The sequence below is a fragment of the Schistocerca serialis genome, chromosome 2 (genome assembly GCF_023864345.2).
Source record: "Schistocerca serialis cubense isolate TAMUIC-IGC-003099 chromosome 2, iqSchSeri2.2, whole genome shotgun sequence".
NCBI classification, from domain to species: Eukaryota; Metazoa; Arthropoda; class Insecta; order Orthoptera; family Acrididae; genus Schistocerca; species Schistocerca serialis.
This window is the reverse complement of record NC_064639.1, coordinates 1,067,059,881-1,067,073,849: the sequence shown is the minus strand read 5'-3', so window position 1 is coordinate 1,067,073,849 and position 13,969 is coordinate 1,067,059,881. Positions and strand designations below refer to the sequence as shown.

The 13,969-nt window shown below is 44.4% G+C and overlaps 1 protein-coding gene across 1 annotated transcript in view; it reads right to left on the bottom strand.

Moving 5' to 3' along the window:
• LOC126456628 (chaoptin-like) overlaps positions 1–13,969 on the bottom strand; it is a 176,992-nt gene that overhangs the window by 77,254 nt on the left and 85,769 nt on the right. Inside the window, exon 4 of the mRNA XM_050092371.1 lies at positions 9,274–9,720. Coding sequence (XP_049948328.1) covers positions 9,274–9,720 — 447 coding nt within the window. The remainder of the gene's footprint in view (positions 1–9,273; positions 9,721–13,969) is intronic.

Below are 13,969 nucleotides of genomic sequence, written 5' to 3'. Positions count from 1 at the left end.
CTGACTTCTCTTTACGAAACTACTGTGCTTGTATTGCATGACATCAGATTGTAAACGTATGTAGCGTTTGCATAACTTCTAATAAAGCGTTTTTATGTCATTAACCTCAAGGAATTTTTAAATTAATAAGGGTTAACAGAATACACAACTAAGCTATGGTGCTATAGTCCAGTCAATTAACATCCTAAAAGGTTGAATTTCGAAAATTTTTCGTGTAGTCGGCAATTTTTGTATAGTTGTAGGAGGCATACCCATCAACAACATAATAAAAATCCTGACTGCTGCCAGGTTCGTGGGGGAGAGGAGGCATTTGTGGTGAAGGGTGCCTTCGAATGCCACTTTTGTACTTTCTTTTTAATAACTCAGAAACGGCAACCCCCACTGGAGAAGCACCCCAATGAAAGATTAGACTCAATTAAATTCCATACAAAAAAAGTCCCATTGACTTTTTTTTTCCTTGGGCTAACAGTTTTTGCAAGGAGAATGACAGTGTGCATGTGCTGTAGCTTAGATGGCTTATTAGGCCAGTTTCAGATAGTTTCCCAATTTGATGGGCTACAAGTGCCCTATATGAGTTTTTTTTTTTTTTTTTTTTCATCTTGACTTGCTCCACACCTCCGTGGAACGTTGTAAACAGTTGTCGATTATCTCATGTATACGTACATAGTGCGGATCCTGCATATATTTCTCAGAACTGCGTAAAACGAAACGGTCCGACTTTATCTCGCTCAGCCATAAAGTTATGACTAACAGTCTCACTTTGAAGTATACCACTTTCCAGGTATCGTTCTTCAACCTTTTGAAGTTGTTGTGAAATATGAGGCATGTTCAAATTACGTAAGTTACATTTTGCACACAGTGAAATACGTTATAGCAAAAAAAATAAAAATAGAGGTAATCTGGTGAACCTTCTTCTGTGCTGCTAAATATGTTCAAGCCATACCTCAACGATGCGTTTTGTATTCGTTGATAAAATCTGGGAAGCATACTTCCCTAGGTTGCTAGTCTGGAACAAATTTTCTTCCAGAAATAGATTTCTTAGAGCATGTAAAGCTAAATTAAGTACTTCCTAAAGTATTCACTAACGTAACTTCGATGTTTTACATACGGTGTTAACATTTCTACTCTCTCATCACTGAGATCTACTACCTGTGACTGGAACCCTAAATCTTCCATTGCTGACTGTTAGTAATTACTGTGAAAGCACAATGGTGTCCAAAATTAAAGCAACAAACCGAAATTTTCGTTGGTTCAAATGGTTCTGAGCACTATGGGACTTAACATCTGAGGTCATTAGTCCCCTAGAACTTAGAACTACTTAAGCCTAACTAACCTAAGGACATCACACACATCCATGCCCGAGGCAGGATTCGAACCTGCGACCGTAGCGTCGCGCGGTTCCAGACTGAAGTGCCTAGAACCGCTCGGCCACATCGGCCGGCACGGAAATTTTGCAAGGGAGTCTTTTACTTTGCCACGAAACAGTATAAACAGGTGATAAAAATGGTTCAAATAGCTCTGAGCACTATGGGACTCAACATCTTAGGTCATAAGTCCCCTAGAACGTAGAACTACTTAAACCTAACTAACCTAAGGACATCACACACACCCATGCCCGAGGCAGGATTCGAGCCTGCTACCGTAGCAGTCCCACGGTTCCGGACTGCAGCGCCAGAACCGCTAGACCACCGCGGCCGGCACAGGTGAAAACAGAGTAGCTAAAACGTAAAGAATACAGAACATAAACAACTGCAACATGCAGAACTCTGGATGAAAAAGTCATAGGTTTTTTCCTACCTAACAGTATTGCACACACATTCCGACTACAGGTTAAGGTTCTCACCATGAGATGTGACAACCTCCGGCAGCAATATAGCCCTGACAACGACGGAGTATGGTGTGAATAACGTCAGGTAGAGGCAATACCGCTCATTCTTCCTGCGGAACTGCTCTCAAGTCTTGGAGAATAGTTGGTGGAAGTTGACGTGATGCAACCTTCTCCCTAGTGCATCCCAGACATGCTCTATGTGATTCAAATCAAGAGAGCGAGCAAGCCACGCCATGTGTGCAGTATCTTCCTTTTCCAAGAAAATATCAACCACTCCTGCTCTATGAGATCGAGCATTATCGTCCATCAACACGAATTCTGGGAGCGCAGCACCACGTAACAGCCATACATGAGGTCCAAAGACCTCGTCACGGTGCGTGACAACAGTTAAACTTTTCCAACAACCGATAAAATTTCATGAAGAGGTGTTCGAGTGGTCAACATAACCCTCTCCACACCATTAGTAATCCTCCTCTATATCGGTCTCTTTCCACAATGTTCGGGCCTCTAAATCGTGTGCCACGTTGTCTTCAGATGAAAATCCGTCGAGAATCACTGTCCAGGCCAAAACGGGATTGATATATGAACAGAACATCGGCCCACTGTTCGATTGTTCAAGTGGCATGTTGACGACTTGCACTCTAGACTACTGGACTCGCATTCGGGAGGACGACGGTTCAATCCCGCGTCCGGCCATCCTGATTTAGGTTTTCCGTGATTTCCCTAACTCGCTCCAGGCAAATGCCGGGATGGTTCCTTTCAAAGGGCACGGTGGACTTCCTTCCCCATCCTTCCCTAATCTGATGAGACCGATGACCTCGCTGTCTGGTCTCCTTCCCCCAACAAACCAACCAACCAACCACTCTAGACGTTCCCGTCTGTGAAGTCGCGTCAGAGGCACACATACAGCAGTTCTCCTACAGTAACGGCCACTCTGTCGAATCCTTCTCCACACCGTTTGTTTCGATATAGAACGTCCAGTGGATAATGCGAGGTCAAACGCCAGCTGTTGCGCAGCGCTAAGGCGGTACCGTCGTGCCCTTACAGACAAATAAAGGACCTCCCTTTCTGATTTCACAAGCGGTCGGCCCTACCATGTTCGTCGTAATACAGTTTCGGTCTCTATGACTTGTCAACACAGCCGAGAAACAACAGAAAGATTCACATTAAGCCATCGGGCCACATGAGTCTGCGACTGTCCTGCTTCCATTCTTCCTGTGCTCCTCCACCGTCGAGAGACTGGTAAGCGTGTTCTCTGCACCATAGTGTACTGTCTGTGTGCACAGCAACTGTGGATGTGGGAATACCCGGCAAACACTACTCCGTTGGATAGGTGTCCTGACGTCATCGTTGGCTTGGTTTTCCACTGACCGAAATGCCGTCTTCCGTACAGAATACAATCGTACGGACATCTGTTGACAGTTTGTATGATTATAACGTGAATTAAACGCAGGACGAGAAAACAAAGGTTTGTTGTTTTAATTTTGGACACCAGTGTATAATTTTGGACACCAGTGTGGACACCAGGCTGGATTTTTTTCAGGGGTAAGACAAAAGGGAAAGTGTAGGATTATGATCAGTGGCATAAAATGGATAGATAATCATTTACCTACACAAAGTCTGCGTAAAACGTATTTTTCAATGTTTCATATATGTCGTGGATCAGCACACTTTCATTTAAACTCCGTATTTTGTTTTATGATCAGCTTTACAGAATTTCCAGAAACTAAACATCGGCTGGAAATGGCAGCTGGCTGCCGTAATATTATTGTATAGATTACTTTCTTCAGTCGTTCCCTCAACTGCTCCACGTGATTATAATCAAAAATGGCTGCGTGGGTGGTTGTGGCCGAGCGGTTCTAGGCGCTTCAGTCTGAACCGTGCGACCGATACGGTCGCAGGTTCGAATCCTACCTCGGGCATGGATGTGTCCTCAGGTTAGTTCGGTTTAAGTACTTCTAAGTTCTAGGGGACTGATGACCTCAGGTATTAAGTCCCATAGTACCCAGAACCAGCTGCGTGTCTGAGACATTTTGCTATTAACGGGGCCACAGACGGGGAATATACTTGATCCTGCCATTCAACCTATCCACTCGAATGTGGAAACTGTAAATTTCGAATTCTTAAATGTGTGTGAATTCCTAAGGGACCAAACCGCTGCGGTCATCGGTCCCTAGACTCACACACTACTTAAAATAACTAACTTGAGCAAGTAACACACACCCATGCCCGATGGAGAACTGTAACCTCCGGCAGGAGGGGCCGCGCAATCCGTGACATGGCACCTCAAAACGCGCAGCCACTCCGCACAGCTTTAAATTTCGATCGTCAGTCTATAGTACCATATAAAAATATGTCGTTGTTTAACGTTATTACCAAAAATAACGCAAAGTAGATAACCCATAAGTTTAAAATTTTTACTCGACACTGTAATAAACGTTTGGTCTCTGATAAGCCAAAACATTATGGCCACTGCCACTGCGGAATTGGATGCCACTTGGTGGCGTTGCGGGCGCGTAACGTGGCAACGAAAGTATGTAACCGGAGCAGATACGGACGGGAGATCACCCTTGCGAAGAATTGGGCTGCAAGTGGGAAATCCATTGAGATACGCGACTTTGATAAAGGGTAGATTATTATTTCGCAGAGCCTATGAAAGAGTATCTCGAACGTTCATTTGCTACAGTCGTGAGCATCTGCGAAAAGAGGAAGGACAGTGAAACTACCACTGAGGGTTAAATAGTTAGACGTTGTAGACTATTTCCAGAACACGGGTTTCGGAGGCTGGTCTGCTCTGTTAAGTGCTACAGATAGTGGTCTATGACATCTCTGCCAAAAGACTACAATACTGGTGCACGCACAAGTGTTTCGGGACACACTGTTCATCGAATATTGTTGAACGTCGTCCGTTACGATTGCAGTGTTCACAGGATCATTGGGATTCGGCTGTAGATCAAAGGCAACGTGTCGGCTCTTGGGGTGAACCACATTTTTGCTACCTACGCCACTGGTCGCCTCCACCAATGCCATCATCGAGGCGAACGGCGGCTCGAAACGAGCAGCGTGCCACGGATACAGGATGGTGGGAGCAGTATTATGCTATGGGAGACATTCTCCGTCGCTTGCATGAGACTTGTGGTAGTCACAGAAGACATGCTGACAGCTGCGAGCCACCTGCATCCCTTCATGCTTGATGTCTTCCCTGACGGCGACGTCATCTTTCAGTAGTACATTTTTCCACGTCTTGGAGCCAGGCCCGCGCTACTGAGGTTGGAAGAGCACGATAATGAACACACGCAGATGTCTTGGTGACGAAATTCGCCTGATGTAAATCCTATGGAACCCATCTGGGTCATTATCAGGAGCCATCACCACGTACGTGAATTAGCGGACCGTTATTCATCTGTGCGTAGCCACTTAATGCCACATAGCTCAACAAACCTACCAAGAAACTCCCGGATAACTGATACGCACAATCAGTGCTGTACTTTATCCCAAAGAGGGACAAACAAGCTACCAAACAGGTAGTCATAGTGACACACACACGCAGACACACATACACACACACAGACACACACACTATATATATATATATATATATATATATATATATATATATATAGAGAGAGAGAGAGAGAGAGAGAGAGAGAGAGAGAGAGAGAGAGTGAGAGAGAGAGAGAGAGGGGGGGGGGGGGGTCGTAGGAGGGGGGACATTGATAGCGAATATCGGGAACAATTCTTGACTGATTAATTTCAGATTTTTAAACGACACTTTAATAAAATCTCGTAAAGTACTTGTTCGAATTACTTGAAGCTCTTAAACCATAAACTAAACTAAACTTCTCGAGAACAGGCCGTGAAAGCCCAGCGGTACTGACTGGCCGCCGTGTCACCCTCATCTCTCAGGCGTCACTGGATGCTGATATGGAGGGGCATGAGGTCAGCACAGCGCTGTCCCAGCCGTACGTCAGTTTCCGAGATCGGAGCCGCTACTTCTCAATCAAGTAGCTCCTCAGTTTGCCTCACAAGCGCTGAGTGCAACCCGCCTGCCAACAGCCCTCGGCAGTCACTCTTAAACCATACTCTGGTATATAAATACATACCCAAAACGTGTACAAGCATACAAAGGCAAGTCGATATTTAAAGTTATTACTAAAAATTTCGAAAAGTACTTGATCGAATTACTTGCAAGATTTACACCATACTCTAAAAAACATTCAAATGGACATAGCCTATAAACATTTATAAATACATATGTACCATATAAATATATATCTAACATAGAAGGGGGAAACGTTATTATCAAATATCTCGAAAAGTGCTAGACAGATTTACTTCACATTTCTACACGATACTTTAGTGAACATACAGATGGATGCAGACCATATATATATAGAAAGTGGAAACGTCATTACCAAAAATCTAGAAATGGTTTTGGCTATTTACTTATATTACTTACAAGATGCTCTAATAAACAATCGTACAGATACGGGCTACATATTATTGTAAACAGTACTGTTCAACTTTTCTGTTAAATTCATGTGCGAGGAAGAAAATGCTGTGCTGTGCACTGTTGTGAATGAGTGAGGCTTTGTTTCCTATCTCGCCGACAGTTTCAACTACGATGGTAGGGTATTTACGCAATCAGGAAAATTTTTTCTCCCGTACATGTCATTTCTCATTACACATATTTTTAATCAAAAATGGAATACACAGATACATACTGTTTTGTTTTCTTCCACACAGTCAGTTTTCTCAGAAAAGATGATTGTTGCATTTACGGCTTATCAGCTTACTGTTGGAATAGTATTACGGAATCTAGACTTTCAGTAACAATAAGTACGTCTCAAGATAACAGAGAGAGGGGAGAGGAGTAAATAGACAGGGAAGAGAGAGGAAATGGACATAAAGAGGTGACTGACAGAGAGAGGGGCAGAAGGAGAGAGACAGAGAGACAGTGAAGAAGGAGATGGGTAGAGAAAGCGGTGAAGAAGATGGACAGAGAGAGATGGAGAAGGAGATGGGCAGAGAGAGGAGTGTATGACGAGATGGACGAGTGGGGTGAGGGGGGGATAGTGTTTGGAGGAGGTGATGACTAGAGACAAGGGAAAAATGAAGGAGATAGACAAAGGGATGGGAGAGGAGGAGATAGGCAAAGAGATGGAGGAGGCGGAAGACTTAGGTCCAGTGCCTATATATGTTAAGCAATTGTGAACCATTTCTGGGATCACTAGTAGCTTATCTACGGTGGAAAATCGTGTCAGAAATGTGCTTTTATAGTTGATTGGAACATGACGGCGCAGAAATTAGAGGTATCATGCTTCACCAGTGCAATGGCTTAACTGCTTATGATATTGTAATAGTGAGAATATCATATGTAGTGGTACCTTCAAACTACGGTCACTTCATTATTAGTTATGGGATTACACTTAAACACCCATTACACATACTACATGTTGAGTGTTTGTCTGACTTTTCTTTTCCCGGGTTCGTTGCTGTTCTTTTATCTTATCATGTATTTGCTGATATTCTGCTGTCACCCATGTTCCGCTGGCAGAACTAATGCTTGCAAGTCGTTAGGACAGGTGCCTACCATGTTTGGCGATGAGAGAGGCGTGTCCATTGAATAGCAGAAGTGAGAATGTCTGAGACTTCAGTAGGTGTACACTAACCCATTATTCAAGTTGTTGAGAGGGGCTGATGATGGAGTTGTCATCCTAATCCAGATGTTCAAGTCAGTGTCAGATTGGTCTTAGGACAGGTGCCTACCATATTTTGGTGGTGTGGGTAGTTTACGTTTTGAATGACGCTAGTAAGGTATTCTGACAGTTCAACAGGTGTAGACTGTAATAGTACTTGAATTATGTAACCATTACGGCACCTCACCTCAACTTCTCGATACCAGCAAGATTCTACTGTGTTTCTGTAAAATAGTTAATACATTTCTGTGACAACATTCAGATTTGACTTCATTAATGTAGAGGTACTTCGATACATAGATATGTATATATTGCAATGATATTATTCTTATGTGTATTCTCTCTTTTGTCACTATGATCATTGACGAACTTGTAATACTCTGATTTTTGGGCGCGTAAGCGGTTATTAGAGAGTCAAGTTTTGGTCGTCATCTTCAAAAGGCGCAAATTGTAGTCAGTTTATGAAATGTGAACTTTAACAGTGAGGAAGATATTTTCAAGTATGTTTTATATTGTGAAGTGATAGTTTGGAACGAGTTACGTGATATTGCAAGAAAAGTAATAAAAAAGAAGTGTAACTTAAATTCGGAGTGCTGATTACTTTTTTACATCACCATTGTCCTAACTTGCAAAAATTTAATCTTCATGAATGGTTTATGAAGCACGTCTATAAAACTTTTGAATATCGCAGAATAACACCTAGGCCTCTTTGCATCCCAGCTTGGAATCATCACTACCTAGATTTTCGACGATTGAGCCATGAGTTCACAACGACACCAGCGTGGGAAACAGGAAAAGATGAGTGCCTAGGTTATCCAATATTTCAAGAAATGACTTTATTAACTGAGCTCTAATGACATCTGCCACACAATACGAGGGCTATCCACAAAGTACATTACGTTTTGGAATTAAAAATAAATAAAGTATTGGAATTTTTTTTATTAGATACAGATGAAAGCCACACTTAAATACTACTTTTCTACATAGTTGCCATTTAAATTAAGGCACTTATCGTAGCGATGGACGAGCTTGGAAATTCCTTCGTCGTAAAATTCGACCGCCTGCGCCTTCAACCACGTGGTTAGCTCTTCTTGAAGCTGTGAGTCGTCATCAATACGCTGCATAGCCAACCACTTCTTCATTGCTGGGAATAAGTGGAAGTCGCTCGGTGCCAGGTCGGGACTGTACGGCGGATGAGGAAACAACTCCCACTTAAAAGATTCGAGAACTTCACGGGTGGCATTTGCCGTGTGGGCCCGGGTGTTGTCGTGAATCAGCAACATCTTTGAGCCCAACTTTCCCCTGCGCTTGTTTTGTATTGCTCTTCTGAGGTTGTGCAGAATTTGGCAATATCTTTGAGAGTTTATTGTAGTGCCTCTTTCCAGGAAATCCACAAAAATCACACATTTTCTGTCCCAAAAGAAGAGGTAACTACGTGGTTGAAGGCGCAGGCGGCCGAATTTTATGACGAAGGAAATTCCAAGCTCGTCCATCGCTACCATAAGTGCCTTAATTTACATGGCAACTATGTAGAAAAGTAGTATTTAAGTGTGGCTTTCATCTGTATATAATAAAAAAAATTTCCAATACTTTATTTATTTTCAATTCCAAAATGTAATGTACTTTGTGGATAGCCCTCGTATAACTTTGTCGTTGCCCGAAAATGCAATATTTAGCGGTGTGAGCAACACTACAATCGTAATTAATTTTTGACCTTTGTTGTGGTAGGGTTGTTAGAAGACTCACCCGTTGAACAGGTTACTGGGCAGGCTGGCGATGCGGTTGTCGCCCAGGTCCAGCTGTTCGAGCCGGTGCCTGCGCGGCCGCAGCCCGGACGCCGGCAGCTGGGTGATGTAGTTGTCGCGCAGGTAGAGCCACGAGAGGCCGGGCAGCGCGTCGAGCGCGGCGCCGGGGAAGGCGGTGAGCAGGTTGTGCGAGGCGCTGAGCGTGTGCAGCGACGGCGGCAGCGCGCCACCCTCCAGCGCGCGCAGCCGGTTCGAGTCCACGTTGAGCCACGTCAGCTTGCTGCAGTCGCGCAGCGAGGAGCGCCGCGGCCCGCCGGGCTGCGAGGCGCCGTCCGCCGACTGCTGCGGCGGCGCCGGCAGCTCCGTCAGCTGGTTCTCGCCCACGAACATGTTGGTCAGCGAGCCGCACGTCTTCCGCCAGTCGCCCTCCAGCGACGCTATCTGGTTGCTGGCGAAACAGCGAGCGCACCGTCATTAAAGCCAAAGTCGCGCTTGGTTTCTCCGTCGTTCACTAGTGTTCAGGAACTGATAAGGTAAGGGATGGGGAGGTCCTTCAGAGGAACTGCGAGGAAAGGAGTAAATGGAAAACGCTGACAAGAAGGCGGGACGTCTGTTAAGACGTGAAGAAATAACTACCTTGCTTCTAAGTCAGGTATATAGGGTAGAAACTGGAGGAGAAAACAGATTGGAGCACGAAGCTTGCGAGTGCTATGAAGAGGTTGGCACAAGTGGAATTTGTTGAGAGCCACTTTAAATTGCCGCGCGGGATTAACCGAGCGGCCTGGGGCGCTGCAGTCATCGACTGGGCTGCTGGTCCCGGCGGAGGTTCGAGTCCTCCCTCGGGCTTGGGTGTGCGTGTTTGTCCTTAGGATAATTTAGTTTAAGTAGTGCGCAAGCTTAGGGACTGATGACCTTAGCAGTTAAGACCCATAAGATTTCACACACGTTTGAACATTTTGAACACTTTAAATCAGTCAAAATAATTGAGAGACACTGTATTTTTAACTCGCTTTTGCAAATACAAGATAATGCATGTTTTTGTCACCAAATTCGTATCGTTTTATTGAAATAAAACATCATCAGTGGTCCCTAACGAAATATACACTACTGGATATTAAAATTGCTACACCACGAAGATGACGCGTTACAGACGCGAAATTTAACCGACAGGAAGAAGATACTGAGATATGCAAATGATTAGCATTTCAGAGCATTCACACAAGGTTGGCGCCGGTGGCGACACGTACAACGTGCTGACATGACGAAAGTTTCCAACCGATTTCTCATACACAGACAGCAGTTAACCGGCGTTGCCTGGTGGAACGTTGTTGTGATGCCTCGTGTAACGAGGAGAAATGCGTACCATCACGTTTCCGACTTTGATATAGGTCGGATCGTAGCCTATCGCGATTGCGGTTTATCGTATCGCGACATTGCTGCTCGTGTTGGTCGAGAGCCAATGACTCTTAGCAGCATATGGAATCGGTGGGTTCAGGAGGCTAATACGGAACGCCGTGCTGGATCCCAACGGCCTCGTATCACTAGCAGTTGAGTTGACAGGCATCTTATCCGCATGGCTGTAACGGATCGTGCAGCCACGTCTCGATCCCTTGGTCAACAGATGGGGACGTTTGCAAGACAACAACCATCTGCACGAACAGTTCGACGACGTTTGCAGCAGCATGGACTATCAGCTCGGAGACCACGGCTGCGATTCCCCTTGACGCTGAATAACAGACAGGAGCGCCTACGATGGTGTACTCAACGACGAACCTGGGTGCACGAATGGCAAAACGTCATTTCTTCGTACGAATCCAGGTTCTGATTACAGCATCATGATGGTCGTATCCGTGTTTGTCGACATCGCGGTGAACGCATATAGGAAGCGTGTATTCGTCATCACCATACTGGCGTATCCCCCGGCGTGATGGTATGGGGTGCCATTGGTTACACGTCTCGCTCACCTCTCGTTCGCATTGACGGCACTTTGAACAGTGGACGTTACATTTCTGGTGTGTTACGACCCGTGGCTCTACCCTTCATTCGATCCCTGCGAAACCCTACATTTCAGCAGGATAATGCTCGACCGCATGTTGCAGGTCTTCTACGGGCCTTTCTGGATACAGAAAATGATCGACTGCTGCCCTGACCAGATCTCCCACCAACTGAAAACGTCTGGTCGATGGTGGGCGAGCAACTGGCTCGTCACAATACGCCAGTGAACTGTGTTATCGTGTTGAAGCTTCATGGGCAGCTGTACCTGTACACGCCATCCAAGCTCTGTTTGACTCAATGCCCAGGCGTATCAAGGCCGTTATTGCGGCCAGATATGGTTGTCCTGGGTACTGATTTCTCATGATCTAGGTACCCAAATTGCATGAAAATGTAATCACATGTCAGTTCTAGTCTCATGTATTTGTCCAATGAATACCAGTTTATCATCTGCATTCCTTCTTGGTGCATCAATTTTAATGGCTAGTAGTGTATTCTCAGTCTGACTTGCTTCCTAAAGATAGATCTTTATTAGATGTTTATTTTTCCTTACGGTATTTCGTGGCTGATTTTTCGTTCACACCATTCATGTTTTGCGGTTATTTCGTTACTTAGCACAGTAGATTCTGGTCTCACATCACACCTCCTCGCAGAACTATGCATTTTTTATGTTAAAAACAACACAGTGTAGTACTACTTCTGTTTATTTCCATCTTTCTGGTTAAATAAGTATCGTGTGTTTTGTGTAGTGTTACAAACTTTACCACTTGTTTTCCTTTGATTTAAAATTGTAACTTTATTTTTTTGGTTTTCTGCAATTCGCCATTTGTGCGTTATTGCAATTAATTATGTTATTGTACATCTATTTAAATAAGAGAAATGAAGGAGTAGTGTTAGAGTTGGAAATCTAAGTGGTGAGTAGGTTGAGGGAGGATGAAGCAAAAATGAGTTATCAGTAAGACTAAAGCAGTGTCATGGAGAGTCAGTTGGAGCAAGAGAGTGAAGAGGAAAGGGAGAAATGAAATTGGGCATGGGAAGGTAACACACACAAGTATTGAAGGGGGAAACACTGAAATGGCGTGTGCTTAGGACAAAGTCACCAGTGCAAACGAAGAAATAATACAAAAACTTGGAAGCAGACGATGTTTCCCAGTGTTAACGAAAAATTTGTCGTGAAATACCGTAAGGTCAGCCAGTATCTTCTAACGAGTTGTTCCCCGATCTAGAAAGCAAGTCGAATTTTAAATATCTTCCTTTTGCAGACCATCGATAACTTTTTTTCAATAAGCGATATGTGTTTGTGTCCTAAACATCCATCTTCTTGTACTTACAAAGGTGGAATTACATTGCCCTCAATAATTACAAAGAAATTAAAGACAACATGGGCACACAAATAAAGAAATTATACAACAACTTTACAGGCTATACACAATTTGCAGTCTTTATTGAGTAGATGTATGAAGATGGAGGAAGGCTTCCAATTAGTAACAGCTTTCGTATCTGCCACAGAATCATCAGAGGTGTTCACAATAAGAAATCTGAAAAGTAATAATGCCATGGATAATAGTAGATAATGGAAACACCCAAACAAACATGCGCTGTCGCCGGCACTGGTTGAGGATATATCACGGAACTTTGCTGTGGAAACACTAAAAACGCAGATATTCTGCCCTCTGACTTGCCACGATGTCCAGTATAGTTACATGCTCCTACAGATGAACACAAGAAATCTAGTTTAACCTGCCACTCACTGCAGCAGTCGGGGCACACTCAGTGCTTTCTCAAATGAAACTATATGGTTCCAGAGACATTTCCAAGTCCCAAATACCTATGACGTACGTATGCATACTGAACCGACATACGAAAATTAGTACCAAGAACGGGATTCGAACCATGGTCTCCTGCTCTCTAGCCAGATGAGCTAGTCACTACGCTGTTCGAGTTCATGGGGAATACCGAGTAGGCTGAGGTGTAAACGGGAATTCAAATGGTTCAAATGGCTCTGAGCACTATGGGACTTAACTTCTAAGGTCATCAGTCCCTTATAACTTAGAACTACTTAAACCTAACTAACCTAAGGACATCACACACATCCATGCCCGAGGCAGGATTCGAACCTGCGACCGTAGCGGTCGCGCGGTTCCAGACTGTAGCGCTTTTAACCGCTTGGCCACCCCGGCCGGCGTAAATGAGAATTTTTTGGATTGAGGAGAAAGGCGAGCTAGGGTTGTACGTGCGGTTTTGGAAAGCCACTATATCTAGATGGCGATGTCCTGTGTCAGTCCATTGCGGTAACGATCCCATGCTGCATAGCAATGACCTAGAAGAGGACAGACAAGCGTACTTTCGTACAAGGGGTTTGCCTTTTGGTACTACCGTAGTGTTGTGCTGACAGAGTACCTCTGCGATGGACAAAGTCAAACAGGAGAATTCTGTTAACTTGGTTACGGGAGGTTTCCAACACGAGCCTCCTCTACATCAACGCTCCAGCTCCGGGAAATGAAATTTTCCCCCATCCCCAGTATTCTCCTCACGTGGACGCTGTAATTCTTATTTATTCCTTGGACAAAGAAGCCATACTGTGGCAGGCATATCCAGAACGACAGCCCAATGATTTCCTAACTTGCAGCATGTTGGAATAATTGCAAGTCAGCAACTTCTGTTATTCAATACAGAGCAAAACCAGCCAAAGTTACAAATTTAAC